A 23265-nucleotide genomic window follows, 5' to 3' on the forward strand; every position below is an offset into this window, starting at 1 on the left:
GGGGGTCGGGGTTGTGGCTTTTTTCTGAAGCTTTGATTCTGGATAGTGAAACGAATGAACACGTATGGATCCGGCCGAGCCGCTGGGATATGTCAGTTTTTTTCTTCTGGGCTTTTTTGTTCCGTGTGAGGCTGTGGAGGATGGTCTTGTTGGGCAGCTAGCAGAGTGGATGGTTTGGTTTGCGATTACTTCTGTTTGATTACGAGTAGACACCCAGCTTTAACGTCAGGCGCAGCGATAGGTAGGACTAACCTCAAGAGAAAGCTGAAGCGGGCGGGAAGATCAGTACCCCTTCTATTCCCACTGCATATGCTGCCACTGCTCTGTACACATTTTCCTATAAACCTCGCCCCTTCTCACGCTATAGATTCCTTCGAGCCGCTTTATAGTTTGACAGAGGATTTGTCTATCCTACGTGACAGTACAATACACTAGCAGAGCTACATCCTATCTCCGTCTTTTACGCAACCAGGTACGAGCGTGTTCTCATGCCGAAGGCTATCGTGCTCTTGTACATCCGCATTATTATGTCTTTATGAGTGCTTTTGTCCCTTTTTGTAGCTTTCATGTTCGTTCGTGTATATACGCCTACGTACAGTACCTCCAGGTTAGCTAAAAGTTAAGCACAGGTATCTAGCACCAGCCGTGTTTGAAGGTAGGTAGTGCTATCCACATGTACTAAAGGTCCACTTAACAGCTACCGTAAACCCAGCTTCACAAGCAGTAAATGAGCGGGCAAAACGTGCAATCTATGTAATCAATACTGCCACCTCCTCGTCTCAGGCCGTTCACAAGTCTTCCAGTCCATTAAACCACACACACACACACACATAAACGCCCCAAGCATGCGCACAATCAGATATATATATATATCAAGCACGTGCGATGGTATTGCCCTCAAAGACGATAGACGACGGATCTAGTGATACAGAACGGAGCCTAACCTACGCGCGAAGAAAAAAAAAATCCCAGAGCTATACCTAAGAGCCTACCTGCATCGGCGTTGCCACGCGGAGAGAGCCAAAGAGAACCGCAATAACCGGTAGAGAACCAAAAAAGAGCTCAGATTCGCGCGCGCTTGGTATAAGTAGTATCTCGCGATCGACGGATGGGATGAGGTGGATGGATAGATGGATGAATGGGTGGATGCAGAGAGAATAGGGCTTTATTGTTTGTCGCGATCCGTCCACCACCACAGAGTGGGCGGTGCGTTTGAGTTAAAAGAGAGATTGGAAGTTTGGATTTGCATTTGAATTTGCGAGGGATTTGGTAAAACGAACTGGAACTCCGACCGATGCAACCAGAGAGAGATAGACCCGTGGAACCGACCGCCGCTGTGCCGTATGCCGATGATAATAAATTAAGCAACCTGGGGAGGAAGGGACTAGCGCGGGAATGCTACTACGTGCGACTTGTATGTGTGTATGTGTCTGCTTCGCTTGCTCATTTCTTCCCCGTCTCAGAGTCAGAGTCGGAGAGCTCTTCGAAGCGACCCGAGTTTAGAGCCTGCTCGACGGGGTTTTGCACGTTGACCACGCCTGTTGCTTTGAGCCTGGGGTGGTGTTAGTGTCTTGACCTTAAGGGCCGAGAGCGTATGGAGGTACCTTTCGAAGAGCACGAAGAGCCGCTCCGCTTCCCTTTCCTTCTCCTCTAGTGTCATTGGCGGGCCTTCGTCCACAGGCTTTTCCGTGTCGTATCTTTGTCCCGTGATGGGGTTGAATGCCGCTGAGTTGTTCTGTCCCTCCTCCATGCCGTGCGTGCTGTATGCGTCCATGGCGTTGGCCGGAATCTCGATGTTATGGCTCACCAGGAATCCAGATGCAAAACCGTATCCAACATTGTGAATGAAGTCGGAAGGATCTTTGCTGGACAACTCAAACAGCATGGATCCAATTGAGCCTCTTAGAGTCGGCGCCATGGCCGAAGTGGTAAGGTTCAACAGGCGAGACGAAAGCGTGTCCGACTTTCCGAGCGGCTTGCTTCTCTCGTCCTCCGTCGGCAGCAGCAGCCACTGCATGTACTTCTTAACACTCTCGGGCGCGAATTCGTAGATGCGGCGGATAAGAGTTATGAGAGGCGCGGCAACCTGGTCAAGCTCGGTCTCGGTGTATGCGATGATGGATTTGTCCAGAATCTCAATAAGATGCTCCGCGTTGGCCTTCTGGTCGAACTTGGGGAAGACGGGACTGCTTCCGAAATGTTTCGATTTGTTGTCCTCAAGGTCCAAGTTCAAGAGAGCGTTTATGAGGTAGTTGACCGGCGGCTGAAGTGGCGGCATAGGTACCTTGGTCCTGTACAAGATCTTCAAGAGGTCCGGAACGCATTTCGAGAATTGGTCGACGAAATCAGGATAGAAATGTGTGAGGTTAAAAACCAGCTTCAGTGTCTCCGAAAGCGCCAAGTCTTCGAGTGGCGTGCCTGCGGACGGTTTCCGGCTGCCCTTCGAGTACCGCTTGGAGTGCCGCGCCACGCTCTGTCCGATTGTCAGTGTCTCGCCTCGGTGGTTGCGCCAAACAACCTACTTGCAAGATGGTCTCGCCGAGCTGGTTGTTCTTCATCAACAACTCAAAGTCCAGGTTCGTCTCGTAAGTCAAGAGGAAGAGGATCCGTGACGCCAGAAATTCGTCGTCGGGGCTGTCGCTCTGCCTAGTCTCAGTCCCTTCTGCAACCCATTGGTCTGGCGTTCAACTGACCTTGAGCTTTTCGGCCGCCTTGTCCGCAAATCCCAGGTCTACCAGTTCCTGCCGGGTGTGTGGTTGCAGGAGCAATGCGTTAGCCAGGCAGCGCAGCGCTTCCCGGGACGTGACGGCCGTGGAATTGAAGAAGCCATAGCGAGCCAACGTGTCTATGCCCTAATTCCATGTGTTTCAGCGTTTTGGGGTTCGATCGGGGGTTGCGCGGTGCTGGTGCGGCGTACATCCGGAGTATAGATGGGGTCGGCGTCCTGGACGTTGCGACCATAGATTTTGATCTGCTCCAATGCAGTGTTGCGTTCTAGGGGCGGCGGCGTCAGCTGAGGGCGGCGCGGTCGTGGTGGGGAGACGCACGATGTAGGAGCATATGGGAGTCCTTGAGATCCAGCCGCAGCTGTTCCATCAGGGAGGAGACCTCCTCGAGCTTTTCTGCGGCGACGTCAGAGGCGGGACTGGTTGGGAGGGCTTGGGGGTGAATCGTACTGGAGCCCGAGATCGAGGCAGCGTATGCGCCGTTGGTGGGAGTGGCCATTGTCGCAGGCGTGGTGGGTGTTGTGGAGGTGGTGTCCTTTTACCTCGAAGCGGACATACGGGGCTGACTCTCAAGCGTCGAGATGATGGTGGGTCCCCGCATTGAGCTTGAGCAGGAACTGAGCGGCAGGTGGGCTTTTTAGGGGTCGAGTCGAGTCGAGCATGAGGGAGGAAGTCAGCACGCGGATCATGCATGCCTTGCACATGTGCTCATGGAGCATTGCCTCTGCCCTCTTGCAGGGCGCGCCGTCGCAGCGTCGTGCTGCGATGCACGCCCGGATGAGTCGAGTCAGCCGGACGGTCTGCACGCGCGTGGTGGCCACCATGGGGACCTTGGACCTTGGGCCTCTATTGTACGAGAGCGTCCGAGCATAGAGCGGACGTGGTAGAGAGCAAAGCAACCATGATTTATGTGCCTGCAAGCGAAGACGCTGGACATCCTTGCGCGCCGCCAGTCGACTTTCGACGCGACCCCAGATTCCATTAAGCCGCGGCCCGAGCGCCACCGCTGGGCAGGCGCGCCTCTTCGCGTCAGGCGCGTCCCGTGTCTGTGTCTGGTCTTGTTCTTGGACAACCAACCACCGACCTCCTCCTCCCCTCCTCCATGACCTGCTGCCGGTAGTCATGGTCTCGTCTCCAGGCCTGTTCGAAAACATCCCTCCGCGTCCCCCCACCCCTCCACGCGACACCGACCGCGCCGTTGCAGACGCCCTGGACTTCTTGTCCGACAGCTTTGAGACCGAGCAGGCCAGCGTGCCCACGCCTCTACGACTAGACGCCGCCCCGGTCGTCAACACCCCTCCGCGCCGCTCTCCTTGCTCCTCCGTCGACCAGACTGCCAGCCGCTCAAAAGGCCGCTCCAAAAAGGTAGATTTTTCGCCATGGACCGACTACCATAAGGCCGACGACTACTTCGCCCGCCGCAAGTCTCACAACGCCGCTGCCGCCGCCGCCTCACCTTTACGCCCACTGCCGCAACCGAGGGACCCCAAGACCCTCAAATCCATTCTCAAGCCCCACGAGCCTCCGCTTACATACGACTCCGATTCGGCTTCGCAGTCCCCGCATAAGTATGGAAATTTCGCCGAAATGCTCGAGGCAATGGTCAAGCAACTGGCTGGAGGATCGCGGCCTCACAAGCTCGATTCATACGTCACGCTCCTGAGCACACTGAAGGCCTATGAGGACAAACCGGATATGAACGCGCTCATAAATAAGATTGGCCTCTTGACGCAATTCATTCGCCGGGATATTGCGATTGTCAACGAGAACACCGAGCGGCAGGATTGCCAATTGGCGGTGCAAGCGCTGAAGTTGCTAATAGCACTAATGCGCCTTCCTGCAGTCGCTGATAAGATCCCGGAAGATTTCCAGACCTTTTTCCTCGACCGCTCAATCGAACAATTTAGCGACCATACTGCTCCGAAAATATGGGTGAATCCTCTCATCTTTGCTTTCTCTCAGCAACGGTTTGGGCCGCGGGCTATGACTGCGGACCGGGCAAACCGAGCTATTACAGCACTGCAAGATATAGAGGATCGCATCTCCGGGTCACACGTGATCATTCACAGGCTCCTCGTGTATCAGAAACTTCTGGATCAAGCACGGCCCGTGATGGTAGCCAGGATATCGGATTGGCTACAACACCTCTTCCATCCTATGCTGAGCAGCGTTAAAGAGACCCGACTTCGGTCGATTGAGGTAGGAACTGTGGCAGGGGTTACTATAGGCGACGTGCCTCAGGTATCAAGAGCCACGGTGGACATCATGGGCAAAGAAGTCGAAAAGGGAGGTACTTATGGCGAGTATTTCGCAGGTCGGTTGAGCAAGATGTGTGTAGATGATGATGCCGCTCCGCATGTGCCGAACATCTGGTCAGCCGTTATGCTTCTGATGAGGAGTCGGCGCAAGAAGATCGATCAATGGAGGCTGTTGAAAAAATGGCTAGAGGTCTTTCAAAAATGCGTAAATTCCGGTAACAAGGAAGTTGCGGCTCAAGCAAATATTGCCTGGAATCGCTTCGTTTATGCCATGAAGCCTGACGAATCGACTACACAGCCGGTCAGGAACCTGCTTCGGCAAGCTATCCTTAGCCAGATTGAACGACGCGGAACTGACAAGGATGCACGACGGATGAGACTGTCCGCTTTTTCAAGCTATTGCAACCTCCTTTACTATTCTCTCCCACCATCAGCATCACCCGAGCATCTGGACCTGTACTGGAAAGAGTTTGTCACTGTTCCGCTTAGCAAGATTGCTCAAATCGACCAGAAAGGTGCGACTACTGCTTGTCGGGTCCTCGCGGCTCTGTTTAAGGGGAACAAGTCGCGCATCTGGAACGAAAATCTTGCGATCGAATCGTTCACTATCGGTACCAATGACCTTCCCAGCATAGATCCTCGGTGGACACGACAGAGGCTCAAATCAGTTCTACAAGTGGTGGAGATTTGCCTTGCTAACGGATCCTGGGATCGGAAAGAGCCGGTCAGCCCCAGCCCCAGCCCTACCGACTGGGTTTCTTCTGGTGTGTCCACCCATGTCATGTGGACTGCGCTTATGCTGGCGGTAGCAGAAGCAGGCAGCAAAGAGGTCACTATTTCAGTGGAACTCAAGGAGGCCATCGCTCATATCATGAACATGTTGCATCGCATATGGACCAACCGCCCGCTGTCTTTGGGCGGAGATGGAGGCGACCAAGGGAGCTGGATCGACAAGTTCGGCTTTCTGGTAACGACGACTTTTGAAACGTTAGGACCGGCTCCTTTTTCTGATGCCATACTTTCGCGGAACGCTGGTTCGGATTTTGAAGCCATCCTTACTCCTTCCCATCGCTCAAAGGTTCGCGGGGCACTTCAGTCACCACTGCTCTTTTTGCTGGGGCTGGGCTCCACTTCCACCGACCTGGACGACTTGAAGCTGGGGATTCTTGCGCGGCAGATCATACAGCTTTGTTGCAATGCTAAGCCCTCGAGGAAACTCAAACTTGAACTTCTTAAAGACTGCGTCCAAAGCATGACTGAGGAATCGCGTCCTGAACTACAATCAGGAATGTGGTGCCTAGCCGCAGATATAGTGGCCTCTACCATGCAACCGTCTGCCGATGTCGACGCATCTCAGCAGTCCGGGGAAGAATACCGTTACGTCACCAAGGTCTTGACGGATGGGCTGCGTTATGATGACGACCATTCTTTAACTATCATTCGCGTTCTATACGAATCCTTGGTCTCGACAGTCCGCGAAGAGGGCGGTGACGGCGCTGTTGCTCTCGCGGTGACGGAGCCATTAGCTGAAGTGCTGCGTTCACCAGTTGCACGGCATTCTCAACTTGCATCAGTCCACCTTTCGGCATTGGCACTGACTGGGTTCGATCACCCTCGACACCGAAAAGTAATTGAGCAAGCACGTAAGACCCTGTGGGGTGTCAGTTCAGGTCCCCAGAAACCCACTGATTTCGACCCATACAATCATTTGTACGAAATGATTGTGTTGCAACTTCGAAATACCTACGAGGTTCTCGTACCCGAGACCCGGTGCATCGGTTCAACCGTCGCATTGTTGTCGACTTTTTGCGCTTTGCTACAACATTGGCCCATGTCGTTTGCATCAATAATGTTACGCAAAACACAAGTCGGTATTGCTTTGTGGGTGGCGGATGACGAGCAAAAATTGGGCGAGGCATCGGATGCTTTGCAGGGTGCACGACAAGCAGTAAGTCAAATTTCAAACAATTAGATCAGTGGCAATTGCTAAGATGCACCAGGTTGTAAATTTGTGGAATATTGTCGCGACTGCTATTGAAGGATTGCCTCGTAAGGATAGCAATGTTCTCCGCCACTTGGAAGTCCTTGTTGCTTCTGGTTTGTCTAGCAGACGTAAAAGCATCCTGAACAGGGCAATTGAGATGTGGAACGCTACATTTGGCAAAGAGTCAAATCTGCAATATCCATCCAAGGTTGAGAAGGCACTCCGCAGGCTTCGGTCAATTGTGGACCTGCAGCTCCCCAGCTTTCCTGATGCTGCAGATGGCGATGTAAGTGAATACGTCTGTCCCGTATACCAAAAAGCTGATTGAATTAAGGATACGGAAACATTACCCGCATTTACGTTTACGGAGTCCCAAGATGACATTCCATCTTCAACCAGCAGGTATCTTCCACCATTAAGCCATCGCCCACCGCCGGGTGCTCAACGACCCCCACCCTCTTCGTCTCCTCCTCCGCCTCTTGGGCCTTCTGCCCTAGCCCCAAGCACTCGCGTGGGGAACTCCGATAAGCCTACGCCCAGGGCACGGCTGCGTCACGATGATTCTCAAATACAATTTGTTCCTATTGAATCTTCTCCCGCACCTGAGGCACCAGACTCTCAAATGCTCACAGAGCGTCAAAAAGAAGTCAGGGATAGGCAAAAAGAGGGGGTGGCTGCTATGTTTCCCGATATTAGTTCGAGCCCTATTAGGCAACCCAAAGATCAACATTTGGATCTGCCCATGTATCACAAACCTGGCGATACCCCGTCACTCAGTGATGCTGAATCTCGCTCTGCAACGCCGCTCGTTAGAGAACAGGACCTAGCCGCTCCAAACGAGGTTCCAAACTCATCGCCGACACCCAAGTCCCGTCGCTCAAGCCAAAGCTCAGGCAACATTGCTGCATTCGCTCCGACGGCTGCCCAACCAACCATAGCAAAGGCAGCAGTGGAACCAGATATCCCGTCGTCTCCTCCGCGCTTTGATGATGAGGTTCAATCCGGTGCGGTGGATTCAACGGTCATTGAGGATAGTTTCGTTGGAGAAAAGTCTGGCAATCCTGAGAAATCCGACAAGCCCGAGGAGATGTTGGACGAGCTACTCGTAGAACAGCTTGTCAACAACGCCTCTCATCTCTCCGAAAGCCACCTCGACGATGCTGACAATGACTCCTTACCGATATCTGATTTTTCGTCAATTCCATCTATCGCTTCAGAAGATGTCGACGCGGCAAATCAACTTGCCAATGAATTTCAAGCGAGCGCCGGTCGGAACATTGCAAATCAACCAGATCAGCTGCCTGACGACACTACTATTGCAGAAGAACAGACAGGAGAAATTCAACATGGTGCAGATCCAGCGGAACAACAAGCTTCGCCGAGAGTAGACGAAGAGATAAGTTCTTTCATGGATGTCGCAGAGAATCTTCCACAAGGAACAGCTCCCACACCACAAGAGACAGCACCTGCGAAGATTGTCATCGAAGAGGATGATATCTCAGAAACGAGGCTAGAATCATCTCAAGCAAACATGACTGTGGATCATTCCTTGGGCGAATCTCAAATCTTCGAAAAAGAAGCCACTCCATCACTTTCTACTACAAACGTGGAGGGTTTTATTGTGCCTACGCAGAAGGATGGTGAATCTTCTTCGCTTGTTGAAAAGGGCTCGGCTAGCCAGTCTGCTTCACAAAAGCCTAGCTTGGTTCCTCAGCCTAAAAGCCCCGCAATGCCGAAATCGCTGAAGCGTAAGAATACAACGCCAGTATCAAGTAGCAAGGCTTCGAAGCGGACCAAGAGGCAGCCAGATCCCCACGAGGAATCAGACAGCAGCACGCACAGCGACGACAGCATCCTTAGCTGTATTGTTGTCGCCACAACATCGCAGGAAAAACCAAGGACTGCTTTCCGTTACACCAGACCAAGCACTTCCCAGGAACAACCCGAAATGGAGACTCCTGTTCCACCAAAAAAGCGAGCTCCGGCCAAAGAGCCCACTTCCGGATCGTCTTCGCAGAGGTCATCTAGGAGAATATCTGGGACAGTACCAGAGCTTAATCAAGGCTTGCAGCCAAGAAAGCGGAAGACAAGGTCCTCACAATCAACCGAGGCGGACAACAGCATGCATGAGGACACGGTGATCGCTGAGACGCCAGCACCAAAGAAGCGCAGGGGAAGAAAGCCCAAGGCGTCCAGTTCACAAAACTCTGCCGATGCTTCACAGGCTTCACAAGCTTCGGGCGTTCGCGTCTTTAGTCACGTTGAGGTGCTCTCGAGCAGCGGCTCCCCGATTTCGTCGCATCGACCGTCCATGGAGAGGGGACACGATGGAGAAGGGTTGACGGCGGTGGATGCTTATCAGGACGGAGAGGTCAAAGCAGAAAATGAAGAAGAGGACAAGGGCAGTAGGGCGGAGGCGGAGGCGGAGGGCGAGGCTCAGACTCAGGGTGTTGAGCAAGATGTTCAGGATTGGCCCAGGTTACAGCCCAGGAGCATCCTTTCCAAATTGAAGCAGATCCTGGCCGACTGCAAACAGCTTGTGTTGAGGCGGGAGGAGGAGAGGGAGTTTGATGAGGCGCTGTTTGAAGTAAGGAGGGAGATACATGAAGCGGGCCGGCGCGGGCGCGAGGAGTAAGTCACGGGTACAGGACATGCATAAGTGCAGATGGAACGGAATGGTTTGATAGACACGGGTTGGAGTTAGCTGGCATGGATAGCCGAATGACATCATGGGCGGGGCCGAGGAGAAGGATGTCGATTGTCGGTGGCTCGGTGGTGCATGAAGCTGAAACGCGCGTTTCATCCGGTGGCAGCTGAGGCACGTCGCGGGCGGGACACGATAAGATGTTGCCCCTCCTTCAGATGTCATCCATTGCTCTCTCTGCCCACCCAACACATCACTCCTCCCACCACCACCCACACCCACCACAACTAACGTTCACGCAACGCTTCCTAACCAAGGATCCCTGACATTTCCACTGCCCCGCACACCATCTCCGACTCCCCGACACGACATCATCCTCCTGCCGACACCATGGTTGACCGCCCGCACAAGCCGCAGCCCCTCCCCAACACGGCAAAGGCCGCCTCGGACGCGCCCCAGCCCGTCGTCGACATCTCCTCAGACAACAGCCGCGTGACGGCTCGCCTGCCCACGGGCGAGAGCGTCGAGGTCCTGCTGTACGGCGCGACAGTCATCAGCTGGAAGAACGCAGACGGCAGCGAGAACCTCTGGCTGAGCGAGAAGGCGGCACTCGACGGCAGCAAGCCCGTGCGGGGCGGTATTCCGGTTGTCTTTCCGGTAGGTCGCGCCCCGCCGCCCGTGCCCATGGGTGGAGCAGACACCTGGCTGAGAGAGGAGGGGGGGAAGGGGAATTGGAGTAGGAGAAGAGAAATAGAGGGAGAAAGACAAGATGATGGAACTCGAGCTGACAGAGTTTTCGTGATATCCAGGTCTTCGGCCCCCCGCCCGCCGACCACGCCACCTCGGCGTTGCCGCAGCACGGCTTCGCGCGGAACTCGCGCTGGGAATTCCTGGGCAAATCGACCTCCGAGTCGGGCAGCAGCAAGACGGCGTCGGACGACTGCGTGAAGCTCGACTTTGGCCTGTACTCTGCGAGCCTGGCGCCCGAGGCGCGCAAGGCGTGGCCGTCTGACTTCGGTCTCGTGTACAGCGTCACGCTGGGCCGTGATGGGCTGCAGACGGTCATGAACGTCCGCAACGAGGGCCAGGAGGCGTTTGAGTTCCAGGTCCTGCTGCACAGCTACCTGCGCGTTGAGGTACGTCTCTTACATAAACACGATCACCCACATTCCGCTTCCTCCCCATCATCAAAACTGGGTCCACCCAAGCTAACGACATCCCCCACCACAGGACATCACCCGCGCCAGCGTGACGGGCCTGCTCGGCGTGTCCTACACGGACAAAGTGCTCAACGCCAGCATGCACACGCAAGGCGACGCGAACCTGACCATCACGGGCGAGACGGACCGCGTGTACGCGGCAATTCCGCAATCGACGACGACGGTGTTGGCGGGCGACAAGCCGCGCTTCGACGTGGTGCGCGACAACCTGCCGGACACGGTTGTGTGGAACCCGTGGAAGGAGAAGGCGGCCGCCATGGGCGACTTCGCCCCCGACGACGGCTACAAGCACATGCTGTGCGTCGAGGCCGGCAGCGTCAAGGGCTGGGCCACGCTCGAGGCCGGCGACACCTGGGAGGGCGGCCAAACTATCAAGTCCCTGCTTTAGATGTGCTAAGGTACTACCTAGGTGCCTCGTAGGTGGAGGGCGAGCGGGCGCTGGCGCAGCTGCCGATGCGTGCGTGCGTGCATGCGTGCATGCTTGTTCAGCAGCTCGGCTTGTGGCGAGGCGAATGGGGACCTGGGGTGCTAGGTAGGCGCCACAGCCATGTAGGGGGTTTCAACACTGCTGCCATCGCCGTTGTCGAAGGGCGAGAGCTGTCGCCGCAGTGCCAAGCAAATGCGCTTTCTCTGCGAGGAGGCCATACGACGTGACGCACAGCACTATATGAGATAGAAGCAAGCAAACACCGAAAATGGAAGCTTCCATGTTTTACGACCTTTTTTCTGCATTGAGCCAGCTGCATTGCATTTACATACATCGGTGTTTAAATACTAAGCTGTGAGCCCACTGCCTATCTAGGTTCTGTTCTGGCTTGACTGGCTGAATGGAACTGAGAAACTTGATGATCTTGATGATGAGAAGCTTACTGGCGGGTGGTTTGGTGTTGGGTAGGAGTTAGGTTTGGGAATGGGCACTGCCTCTCTGTAGACAGGGCCGGCTTGCTGTATGATGGGCAGCGGTGTGTGGTGGTGCTGATGGTGAGTGGTGGCGGTGGAGGGGGGTGGTGAGTGGCTGTTTTGTGCGGTGATGATGAGTGCTATTGTTGGGGTCTGTCTGTGTTAGTTAATAGGTAATTCTAAGGTCTCGGTGCTAACCTGAGTGAAGGTTAGGCCCATCTTGCTGCATAGGTTCTGGACCACCCTCCCACATGATTTATAATTGATTCCGCTGGTTTGATCAGTCGCTTAACCATTTGTTCCAGGGGTGAAAGCCGTTCAGCCATGTTCTTGACTATTTTATATGGCGCATATGGACATGAATTAACATTATCTCCTGTCGTAACATCTCTTACACTATTCTCTCACACATAATACATAACCACCGCCCTATCGACCCATCTCCCATTCAATCACACTTACTCCCCCAACGCAACCTGCACGGGCGAAATGCCCTTCCCCAACGCATCCCCCGGCTGCGGGTAGCCCCTCTGGGTCGTAAACGCGCTGACCTCGCTCATATTTGCGACCCTGCCGAGCAAGACCTCGAGATGGCGATACGCAGCGCCAGGCTGGTACTGGGGGATCATATGGCCGGCCAAATCGACCGAGACGAACGTGATGCCGCGCTCAGAGACCCAAGAGCCGAAGACGCCGGCGCCAGCCATGGAGGCCATGGACGCCTCGGCGTGGTAAGGGACGTAGAAGGGCTCGGACGGCGGCGTGCTGAACCCCTGCGCCCCGCCCCACGTCAGGTTCTGCAGCGTCAGCAGCGTGCCGTTGAGGATGAGCACCATGTCGAGGGTGCCGTGGCCGACGATGACGTTGTTGGTGGCTTCGGCGACGCGCGCGAGCGGGCCGCCGGTCAGGCCCGACGGGGGGCTCGTGTCGCTGTCGCCGCCGACGAACACGTTGCCTTCGGTGCACATGGCCCATTCGGCGTCCGGGGGCGCGTGCAGCGCTTTCTTGACGTCTGCGCGGTTGAAGTACGGGATGTCGTAGCCGTCCGGGAGGTACATGTCCGAGTAGGGGAAGCCGAGCGTGTCCCACAGCAGCGGGCATAGCTGCCCCACTTGGTAGATGTCAAAGCACGGGTTGATTTTCAGAATCGCGTCGAAGACCTGGTTGAAGATGTCGCATTCGGGCTTGATGGTGTTGTTGGCGTAGGTGCCGGGCGGCGAGGCCAGCGGGCCCTTGGGCGGGAACGTCAGTCCTTCGGCCAGGAAGTCGTCGTACCCGCACGACGACGAGATGTTGCGGATGTACTCCCAGAAGGTCTCGTTGAAGGGGAACAAGGCTTTGTTGTTCTCGACGAAGGCGAGCGTGGGCACTTGCTCCGTGATCGAGTCGTAGCCTATCGATGGGTCGTAGATCATGATACCCTCGACGTCGAAATAGTCCGTGTTGTTTTGGGCGATCATGGCGTCAGCAATATAGGGCACGTACATGCTGGTCTGCCGTTAGCCCAGTCTCTTGAACGCATGCTTCAGAGTTGAAATCTTACCCAGCATAGCTTTCGCCAGTAATGTACACCTTGCGGCCTTTCAGGTCGAAAGTGTCCATGAAATTGCGCCAGAAGCCCATGAACTGGTCCGAAACGTCCTTCTCGCTGGTGGCGTTCATGGTGCCCTGGCTGTAGCCAGTGCCGACGGGCTGCTCGATCCAAACAACGTTGGTCAAGTTGGTCCAAGAGTACATGTTCTTGACAGGCAAGAATGTACCAGTCATCCACGTCACGGGGCCGTTCTCATGGAAGACTGCGGCGTCGTCAGTGAATCTCCCATCCAAAACGCAGTCCGGCCACACTCACGTCCATCCATAGACGAGCAGCCCGGCCCACCGTTAAGCCAGATGACAATCTCGTCGTCAGCCGCCTTGTTCGTCGACGGCACGAACCAGAAGAACAGCTCCCTGTCGCTAGAGTCGTCAACGGGCAACAGGCCCGAGTAGGACTCGCCGATATCAAAGGTGACGTTCGGGAGCGCGGTGCCATCGACGGCGAACTTCTTCGTCTTCTCCGTAAGGTAGGCGTCGGTGGACGCGGCGCGGGCGTAGCGGGCGTGCATGTGGCTCTCAGCAGCGCGCGCACTGCGCTCGCGCACCATGCGGTCGTATCTCGCCTTGTTGTTCATGGCGGGGGCTCTGGGCCCGTCGGCCACGGCGCTGCCCGCCAGGGAGCCGGCAAGCGCCAGCAGCGAAAGAAAGCTGCTCTTCATGGTCTTGTTTCTGTTGCGGCAGAAGGAGTGTGGAAGAAAAAGGGGATGATGATGCTAGAGAGAGAGAAGATACAAAAGCACACCGCCAGCTGAAGAAATTTGTCTCAAACCTCCCGACTCAACGACATCTGGGGCAGCGGCGCAATTTATACCGCCGTGAGCCCTCCCGGCAGGCCCGGCTGGACATAACGAAATGCAGAAAGCATCGCAGACGATTCAGGGTGCAGCACTAGAAACAGTAGATCAGTTCTGAAGAAAGATTAGCCTTGCGGGGATGGCTGGGAGCCTGAGTGTTCTGCAGAAACCCCAATCAGGCAATCGATAGGCGGCGTGTCTCAAACTGCGCTCCCATGCGCGTCAGGTGTTTGTGCCGTGCCGTCTTTTGCTAAGGAAAACGGATCGCCGATAGGCGGGGATGGTTGTACGAATAAGCTGCGGTAAGCCCTTGTGGAACGGGCTTCGGGATCGCCCGAGTAAGGCCGTTTGCCCGAAACATTATTGAGCCTCCCGTCCCCCTGCAGTCGAGACTGTTTACAACGTTTGGACTCATAAAAAGACATCTATTGGTATACCAGGCTAGGCCTTGCGCGACCATTTGCAGTCCTTTACCGTTATAACCATAAACAGTTACAACCAGTCATGACCTGTGAACGTCGAAAGTTGCTGACCAACTAGTTCATAGTTTACTTTTGATGTTATAAAGAACCAACATAGTAAGCTATAGTCAAGGAGATCAGACTGTCACACTAAACACTCGTCTAGATGGACGCGTAGGTACATATCCATGAAACCATCCTTACCGAATATCTGTCACAGTCTGCGCCGATCTTCTGGAGTCATTATGCATCACCAACGAAGCTTGTTTATTATAACTTACCCCCGTCCACTTTATATATTAGCAGGACTTGATTGGCTGACTCCTCAAACCTTCTGCTTCGCCATCCACTCCTCCGCCTCCTCCTTGTACTCTTCACGCCACCGGGTCAGCGGCGGCCGCTCATTGACAATGTCGCCAGTAGTCCACAGCATGCGCTTCTTGTCCTTCTCCTCCGTGACATCATTGTCCGGGCACAAGATGTAAAACTTGCCCGCGCCGATCTTGTTGTACATGTAGTCGGCGACCTGCTCAGACGACCAGGCGCCCGCGGGCTTCTCCTTGGTTGAACCGGGCCCACCACCGCTCTGTTGTCGGAGTTCTTAGCATGCGATGCGGAAGACAATGGGCAATTCACTTACCATGCCGGTGAATGTCCAGCCGGGGACAAGCAAGTGCACGCTCGTGCTGCTGGCGCGCAAGTCGTAGCTGAGGTGCTCGGCTAGCGTCTTCACAGCTGACTTGCTGGCGTTGTAGGCGGGGCTGCCGGGCGGGTTGGTGATGCCTTGCTTGCTGCCCGTTATCACAATGGCGGAAGGCTTCTTTTCCGCCTGGATGGCAGGGACGAAGGTGTTGAGGCCATAGATGACGCCAAAGAGGTTCGTCGACATGATCTTCTCGAAATAGGCGCTGTCCTCCCAGCCGCCCCTGGCTCCCACGCCCGCATTGAGCATCAGGAAATCGACACCTCCAAACTTCTTCTGCACCTTATCTTTCAACTCAGCCCATTGCTCGAGCTTCGAGACATCGGTCTGGTACGTTTCGACGTCCGAGCTTCCAAGCGTCTCCTTCGCCTTGGCGAGCGAGTCGGTGTTGAAGTCTGCCACGGCGACCTTCATGCCGTGCTTGCGGCAGAGCTGGGCGACGGCCAGGCCGATGCCCGAGGCACCGCCCGTGATGAGGGCCGTGTTGTTGGCGGCGAAGACAGAGGCAGGAGACATGATTCTCGCTTTGGACGATGCATGGTGGATGGTGGTACCGGTTGCTTCTTAAAGATTGCAGGCGGAGCTAATGGTGCTAAGAGGATGCTATCACCGGCTCAAACGGACTTAAGGTGCGATGACATCAGCTGCGCGGGGTCTGCTTTCTCTCTGTGATGCTTGCTGCGCGTCTCCCATTCCGCTACATAGAGAGACAAACGCATGTCTTCGCCTTGAAGCAAGCACCAGAGATGTATGTACGAGAATCACAATTCCGACAGCTGTCACAGTCGGCAAACAATTCAGAAGCCGACGACGACGGATTGGCGGCTTTCGGATCCCGACGCGCCTCTCTTCAAATGGACGCGTTGAGACAACATCAACAACAACAACAACACGCTTTCCCAAGCAACACAAAGCCATTGTGACTCGCAGCCGGCCGAGAAGACTTGCCTTTTCCGCTCTCACGACAGCAGGGCCCCCGCGGGTGAGCCCATCTCCACTCTAGGCTTCCCACCTCATCTCGAGCGCACGAGTCAGGCTCCACCGGCCGCACCACCGCACGTCACAAGCGCAGCGCAGTGGACCGACCTCTCCATTCACTCTTCTCTCTCTCTCTCTCTCCTCCCCTCTCCAATCCAACTCATCCCTCCTCTCTCCCACCACTACCACTACCACCCCCTCACCAACCCACAATGCCGCTCATCAAATCGCTCGCGACCTTCACCGCCGCATCCGCCGCCTTCGTCGGCGCCAGCTGGAAGCTGTACACCAAAGATTCGCGCTTCGTGCCGTACGGCCTCAGCTCGCCCGATTTCCAAAGCGCGCTGTGGCGGGCGCGCAACCCGGCCGCGAACCCGCCCGCGTGCGTCGACCACTGCGAGCGCCGCGTCCCGCTGGCCCAGCTGCAGACGACTGACCAGAACGAGCTGACGCGCCGCTTCTGCGCCGGCGTCTGGAGCGGCCCGGGGTTCCGCATCCAGCGTCGCATGCTCGAGAAGGAGGGCCGCCATTTGCCCGGCCGTGACGCCGATCTCTGGGAGAAGGACCAGTTTGAGAACAGCGATTATGCCCTCGGCACTAAGGTTGCCGACCACTTTGAGGTCGTCGAGCGCTCGCCGAGCAAGGTGAGTGAATAATAGAATGCGTGAGCGAGTGCGTGCGTGCGTGCGTTGCGCGCGAGACTGCGCTTCCATGCGTTGCCCTGCCCTGTCCCATCCCGTCCCGTCCTACAAACCACGTCCCAAACAGGCACCCCACCAGCACCACCAGCACAGCGGCTAATGCGGCGCGCCCTTGCGCTTAACCAGGTAGCCGTACGATGCGGCGACACGCCCGCGAACGCGGATTTCCGGCCCTCGGACGGCATCTTCACGATGGAGGTGACCAAGGACGCGACGCACGCGACGTTCCACATGAAGAGCTTCTTCTTCAACTCGACGCCCGAGGGCTCCGTCGCCGGCCAGCTGCCCTGGTGGTTCGAGTTCCTGCACCGCGAGTACGCCAAGCTGTGGATGGAGACGAGCGTGCGCAAGCTCATGAAGTAGGCGGCGGGGCGTGGACGTGGGGCTGAGTGCCTGTTTGTGCGGGCGTGCGCTTGATGCGCCGTCGCGTGCGTGTGCAGTGGGCGGGTCGAGATTGTTGATATGACAGCCCCTGCCCTGTCGGGGTAGGCGCACGCTAAGAAGAGAAGAGAAGAGCCGTCGTGTGGAAGCGGCGAAGACGGAGAAAAGAAAAACAAGATATCCCTCTCGATCAAAAACCGCTTCGAATCCGTTCCTCGTCGTCCTAGAGCATACCTAAAGAGCGACTGTACGCCCCCAGAACCGTCACCGTATATATTTCTCGTAACAATCAACAGCTTTTTTGTCCCGCCAGAAGCCCCATCCTAACCAACCAGCCATTACACGGCAGTTTCTTTCCCTCCTTCCCTCCTCCCTCCAAACATGTACATCAAACGAAACGCACAATCACACAATCCCCTCCCACCCCAAAGCGCCAAAGAATAAAAAGAAAAAGAGTGACCGCACATACACACAGCCCTAAATACATGCATCCATACGTGCGTTTACTGATTCATCCACATGAAATCTTCAACAATCAGCCCAATCAATTATCCCAAGAAACCCGCGTTCTCCAACGGGACCTGCAAGCCCCACCCCTGAAGCAGCTCATCCCACAAAGCCCAATCCATCGGGCTCGGCTCATTAAGCGGGCTGGACGAACTATCCGCCGCCGAATTCAGCTGCTGATACAGGGAGCTGCCCGACTTGCGAGACGCGCCGTCACGACTAGGCGGGGCGGCATCCTCGGCGACGAGGGCCTCGAGAGCCGGGAACGTGCCGCGCTCGGGCAGGGGGCACGCGCGGCGCTTGAGGTCGCCGGTCCAGATCTTCCAGGCCTTGCGCGCGAGGTTGCACACGCCGAGGTGGAGGGGGTTGGTCTGATGGCTGCTCGTAATCTCCGGGTGGTGCTCGAAGCACTTGTTTACCTGGAACCAGGCCTTGTCGACGTCTTTGCCTGAGGTGCGCTGGCAGAGCTCCGACAGCAGCACGACGATGCCATCCCATTGGAACTGCGCGTTCATTTGCCAGATGAATCGTTGCAGCGCCTTTTCGCTCTGCGCCAGTACGTCCAGTTCTACGATGCGGAGCGCCATGGAGAACAGTAGGTCCTTTTCTGCTTGTGGCAACGAGGCGCCTCGGTCGGAATACTGCCGTGGATGGTGTGCCCTCAGTCGCATGACGGAGAGAGCGCAACGCGCGACGATGGCCGTCAGGTAGTGCAGCGGGATGCTAGCGTCACAGTGCTTGAGGAACTTATCCTCGAGCACCTGCTCCAACTCGTCAACAAGTCGGTCCTTTTCGGCAATTGATGCTTTGGCGACCTCCGGCTTGTCCGCAGGAAACTCTTCGTGACTCCAAAACGCCGAGGTAGTCATAGTTTTTGCAAATTGGTACCGCAAGAGACAAAAGAACATTTCTGTCGGCCCGGTGTGTTCGACGGGCAGTTGCTTCATGTCCGGATTGAGTTCGCTGTCGTTAACATTGAGCGGGAGTTCCTTGTCCCATATCCGGTTCATTACCGAAGTGTTGGCACCGGAGATCTCGGCTGTGCGTGCATCGAGCGGCAGCACTTGCCAAGTGAGTCTGCGACGAAGCTCGACATCGAAAAGGGGCAGGCCCAACCTCTTGCCATCACGGTGCAGACCGATACGTTGGGCCATGCGAATTGCAATGCCACTGAGGGACCAGAGGGTTTGGACGTCGTAGTATTGACGCATGGCCAACTGTGAATCTGCGTTAGCAACACCGGCCTCGCAAAGCAACGGTCCCTACGTGTGCAGGACTTACCAAGTAAAGCACGTAGGCTTGCAGGACCACCAAGTCGGTTGACTTGAGGAAGCCGGCGCGCATGAGAGAGAGCTTAGTGGCATACTGGAACTTGGAAAGGAGAGACGACTTGCTTGCTCCGAGAGTCGCCTGGCATTCTTCGGGAGACATGGAAACAACGGCGAAATGGTAGATGGCAAACATCAAAGCCTCCAACTCTTGGCTTACTTCCTCGAGATTGCTGCATGCCTGGAGAATTTGGCGTTGAACCGTCGGGGCGTGTAACAACTTGGTGAGCGGGTTGACGTTGTCCAAGAAAGCCTGCCAGAGAAGGAAGATTTGCGCAGACTGGGGGTGCAGCGCCCGGAGGCTGGTGGGATGGCCTTGGGAAAGACCGAAAACGAACTCTCCTTCGTCGAGTTGATACGAGCCAGGGGCAGGTGCTGGCACCTGTCTGCTCTGCTGGCCATTAGGGGGTTCTTGCAACATCTCCTTGGGATCTTTGAATTGATCACTGAGGCCCTTCCAAAGGTTGCTCTCGATGTATCGAGAGCTTCCTTTATCGAAAACTAGCCTTCCGGGGCCAGCAGTTTGGGCCGAGGCCAGCGGAGAGCTCACGGGCAGGGCAGCATCACGGGACCTGGAGACAGGCTCCGTCTGGGCGCCGTTTGTTCGAGCGGCATTCAGTGGGGTAAAGGCTGAAGAAGGCGTTGAGACGGGGCCGGAGGTGGAGGCGGCCTCGGGCTTGCTGTCGACGCGGGCGCCAAAGCTGTTGAGCAGGCTCTCGTAGCGGTCGAGCTTTGCGTGCAGGTCCTCTTCCGAATACTTACGCTTGCGACGGGGCGCGGGGTCGCGGAACTCGCAGTGGGTGCGATAGCGCTTACAGGAGGAACAGGGCTCGGTCCTGTCGCACTTGACCTTGCGGCGCTGGCAACTGACGCAGGCGTTGGGTTTCAGATGCTCGGGCGGGATGGAAGGACGCTGGTCGGAGGCACCGGTCGAGCTCGGTGTGGGCAGCGGAGGCTGTTCGGTGGAAGGCATGACGGACGGAGCAGCAGTGGCAAACCCCGCGGCAGGCGAGGAGGGGCCCTGAGACGGAGAGGGCGCAGCAGACATGAGAGAGGAGACGGGCGGTAAGAGGGATCGATGAAACACAAGAAGGGGAATGGAAGAGGAGGGAGCGGGCGGGGGATATGGGGGAGGCTTCGGGGAAACTGGCCGGCGTCTCCGGAATCGGCTTTTCGGGCGGCAGGCGTCCGATTATTCGTGGCCGCCTGCCCAAGCGCTAAGTCGCCGCACACGGCTGTCCCGTCGGTTCTCCTCCACCCGGCTTGGCCAATCTGTTGCGCGATGCGGCTGTCTGCAGCTGCTTCCTCTCTACTGTCCCACTCAGACGGGCCCGAGCCCACGGCCTTCTCGGCCATGTCCATTATAACTACTACACCCATCATGCTTTCTCCCCCTCTCTCTTCTTCCCTTCTTCCTCTCGTTTTCACGTCATGACGGACGACATCAAATCTCACCCTCACCCTGATCCCGAAGCCCCAACCCCGCCGGGGCCTCCTACAGAGGACCTGACATTCCCTCCCGCGCGAGTCGTCGTGCCAATTATTGCCGGCCTATATCTAGGCATCTTCCTAGTCGCACTCGTGCGTATTGTGTCATTTGTGCCCTTGGTGGCATGCGTGCTGACCATACCTATCACAGGACAGGACCATTATCGCTACAGCCGTACGTTTGGTACCCATGTGAAGTACCTCGCCCATTCGGCGCTAACGACGCCTAGATCCCCATCATCACCAATGAATTCAAGTCGCTAAAAGATGTAGGTTGGTATGGCAGCGCTTACCTGCTCACTAGCTGCTCGATGCAGCTCCTCATTGGTCGCATCTACACCTTCTACAACCCCAAATACGTCTACCTGTCGTCCCTCTCGCTCTTTGAGGTCGGGTCTGCTATTTGCGGTGCAGCTCCTACCTCGACGTCCTTTATCGTTGGTCGAGCCATCGCTGGCCTTGGGTCCGCCGGCGTCTTCACTGGCGGGATACTCCTTATCATCCCGCTGGTGCCGCTTCGCACGAGGCCCATCACCCAAGGAATGGCAGGTGCTCTCTTTGGTATCGCATCGGTTGCTGGGCCCTTGATGGGAGGTGCTTTTACAGAGAAGATTTCATGGCGCTGGTGCTTCTACATCAATTTACCGATTGGCGGCTTCACCATGGCCATCATCTTCTTCGTCCTTACACACACCCCTGCTCCCAAGAACGCTGGACTCGGAATCAAGAACAAGATCCTCCAATTGGACCCCGTGGGAACCATGTGCTTCACTCCAAGCATGATTTGTCTCTTAATTGCTCTTCAGTGGGGCGGCACCAACTACGCGTGGAGCAATGGCCGCATAATAGCGCTTTTTGTCATCTTTGGTGTTCTCTTCGTGGCCTTCGTAGCCATCCAGATCCTCACACCGGAAACCGCAACAGTTCCTGTTCGTGTCATTACCCAACGCACCGTCGCTGCCGCATTCCTTTACCTGTTCTGCGCCTATTCTTCGATGATGGTCATGGTCTATTACCTGTACGTCAACCTTGCACCACTAACTTTCGCAAGTAACTCACTGACGTCTCGCAGACCCATCTATTTCCAGGCCATCAAGAACGTCTCGGCCTTCAAATCTGGTATAATGAGTCTACCCCTGATCATCGCCCTCGTCATCGCGAGCATCATGGCCGGCGCATCCGTCACGCGCTTCGGCTACTACACGCCGTTCCTGATCGCGTCCTCGATCGTAGCATCGGTGGGAGCCGGACTAATCACGACGTTCGAGCCCAACACGGGACACGCCAAGTGGATCGGGTACCAAGTGATATTCGGGTTCGGGCTAGGCCTAGGCATGCAGCAAGCCAACGTGTCGGTGCAATGCGTGCTGTCGCGCGCCGACGTGCCGACGGGCACGACACTCATGTTCTTCGCGAACCAGCTGGGCGCGGCCGTCTTCCTCTCCGTCTCCCAGAACATCTTCACGTCGCAGCTGGTGGGCGGCGTGCGCGAGCTCGCGGGTCTCGATCCGCGCGTCGTCGTGCGCACCGGTGCCACGGACTTGCGCGCCGCCGTCGCCCCTGCCGACCTGCCTGCCGTCATAGAAGCGTACAACCGCGCTCTCATCAAGGCCTTCATCGTCGGTGTGGCTATGTGCTGTTTGTCGTTCTTTGGCAGCGTGGCTGTCGAGTGGAAGAGCGTCAGGACCGCCAAGCCGGACCAGCCCGCTGAGCAGAAGTCGGCGGAGAGGCGGGAGACGGCCGAAAAGGGCCCGGAGAGGCCGGAGAGGCCGGAAAAGTCGGAGAGGTCGGAGGGGCTGGAGGGCGCGAGCGCTGAGATGGACTCTTCTAAGGGCTTGGGTGCTAAGGAGGTTGGCTCTCCGAAAGGCTTGAGTGCCAAGGAGGTGGCTGTGCAAAGGAAGACAGATGCCTGAGCAGTGCGGCTGCGTGTGCTTCCGGCTGGAGTGCGGTGTTGGATATCTGCTCCTATCTGAGATGGCAGCTAGGACGATCTCATGGTCTGAAGAATCTACTTTAGAGATAATAAGTGGAAGTTGATAGAGTAAAAGCATCAGATACAGGGTATATGTAATATAAAAACAAGCAACGTCGGATATCTCAGCAGAAACCATCATGTACAGTGAACGGAGTGAGTGCAAAACCTGTGGTGGTAGGAACACGTACTTACGCTTCCAAGTATACATCAGGGCCTCCCAAACCGGCACGCCAGAGCCTCTCTCGCGGACACGGGGAAGGCGATTTCTCGTACGTCTGAACAGCACCATGCGGGGATGCGGACCGGCAACTACGAACCCCCTAAACCCCTCCCAGAGCCCTTAAAAGCAGGCCCTAGCCCACGAGGCGCACAGCCTCCAGGACACACGCGCAGCCAACTCCCTTCGCCCCTCACTCCAACTAAACACAGCAGAAACCCACCACCCACAAGCAGACAGACAGACAGCTCTCCCTCCCCACGCAACAAGCAGCATACACCGCACCTCAACCCTCCGCCGTATGCACACCGCCCTTCCTACCTCAGCTCCCCCATCCCCTTCCAGCGCAAACTCGACAACCTCACACCCACGACAGCGTACGCCCGCTCGCCTGGTCCAGCGCC

At 56.3% G+C, this 23265-nt stretch overlaps 7 protein-coding genes across 7 annotated transcripts; 3 read left to right on the forward strand and 4 right to left on the reverse strand.

Annotated features, from left to right (window-relative positions):
• Positions 1-1443: 1443 nt before the first annotated feature.
• On the reverse strand, positions 1444-3225 carry K452DRAFT_302920 (uncharacterized protein; the record flags this gene model as incomplete). The annotated part of the gene is made up of 7 exons (XM_033542655.1): positions 1444-1552; positions 1605-2473; positions 2523-2642; positions 2694-2852; positions 2918-2994; positions 3048-3122; positions 3177-3225. The coding sequence occupies 7 exons, from the start codon at positions 3223-3225 to the stop codon at positions 1444-1446; spliced, it is 1458 nt and encodes a 485-aa protein (XP_033391951.1).
• Positions 3226-3804: 579 nt separating this feature from the next.
• On the forward strand, positions 3805-11551 carry K452DRAFT_362669 (uncharacterized protein). The gene is made up of 6 exons (XM_033546521.1): positions 3805-6932; positions 6985-7254; positions 7303-9599; positions 9930-10269; positions 10422-10748; positions 10843-11551. Exons 1-6 carry the CDS (start codon positions 3849-3851, stop codon positions 11218-11220), a joined length of 6696 nt encoding a protein of 2231 aa, XP_033391952.1. The 5' UTR covers positions 3805-3848; the 3' UTR covers positions 11221-11551.
• A 639-nt stretch (positions 11552-12190) lies between these two features.
• K452DRAFT_237868 (uncharacterized protein) lies at positions 12191-13876 on the reverse strand (the record flags this gene model as incomplete). Its single annotated transcript, XM_033537627.1, has 3 exons — positions 12191-13220; positions 13276-13528; positions 13582-13876. 3 exons carry the CDS (start codon positions 13874-13876, stop codon positions 12191-12193), a joined length of 1578 nt encoding a protein of 525 aa, XP_033391953.1.
• A 653-nt stretch (positions 13877-14529) lies between these two features.
• K452DRAFT_259410 (uncharacterized protein) lies at positions 14530-15818 on the reverse strand. The gene is made up of 2 exons (XM_033538496.1): positions 15224-15818; positions 14530-15169 (listed from the first exon to the last, which is right to left on the reverse strand). Exons 1-2 carry the CDS (start codon positions 15800-15802, stop codon positions 14909-14911), a joined length of 840 nt encoding a protein of 279 aa, XP_033391954.1. The 5' UTR covers positions 15803-15818; the 3' UTR covers positions 14530-14908.
• Positions 15819-16455: 637 nt separating this feature from the next.
• K452DRAFT_280292 (uncharacterized protein) lies at positions 16456-17328 on the forward strand (the record flags this gene model as incomplete). The annotated part of the gene is made up of 2 exons (XM_033539449.1): positions 16456-16912; positions 17096-17328. Exons 1-2 carry the CDS (start codon positions 16477-16479, stop codon positions 17326-17328), a joined length of 669 nt encoding a protein of 222 aa, XP_033391955.1. The 5' UTR covers positions 16456-16476.
• A 566-nt stretch (positions 17329-17894) lies between these two features.
• Positions 17895-20154, reverse strand: K452DRAFT_237849 (uncharacterized protein; the record flags this gene model as incomplete). Its single annotated transcript, XM_033537624.1, has 2 exons — positions 17895-19070; positions 19135-20154. 2 exons carry the CDS (start codon positions 20152-20154, stop codon positions 17895-17897), a joined length of 2196 nt encoding a protein of 731 aa, XP_033391956.1.
• A 347-nt stretch (positions 20155-20501) lies between these two features.
• On the forward strand, positions 20502-22761 carry K452DRAFT_362674 (uncharacterized protein). Its single transcript, XM_033546522.1, has 4 exons — positions 20502-20762; positions 20821-20844; positions 20900-21687; positions 21742-22761. The coding sequence occupies exons 1-4, from the start codon at positions 20613-20615 to the stop codon at positions 22580-22582; spliced, it is 1803 nt and encodes a 600-aa protein (XP_033391957.1). The 5' UTR covers positions 20502-20612; the 3' UTR covers positions 22583-22761.
• Positions 22762-23265: the final 504 nt, after the last annotated feature.

The sequence above is a fragment of the Aplosporella prunicola genome, assembly GCF_010093885.1.
Source record: "Aplosporella prunicola CBS 121167 unplaced genomic scaffold K452scaffold_55, whole genome shotgun sequence".
NCBI classification, from domain to species: Eukaryota; Fungi; Ascomycota; class Dothideomycetes; order Botryosphaeriales; family Aplosporellaceae; genus Aplosporella; species Aplosporella prunicola.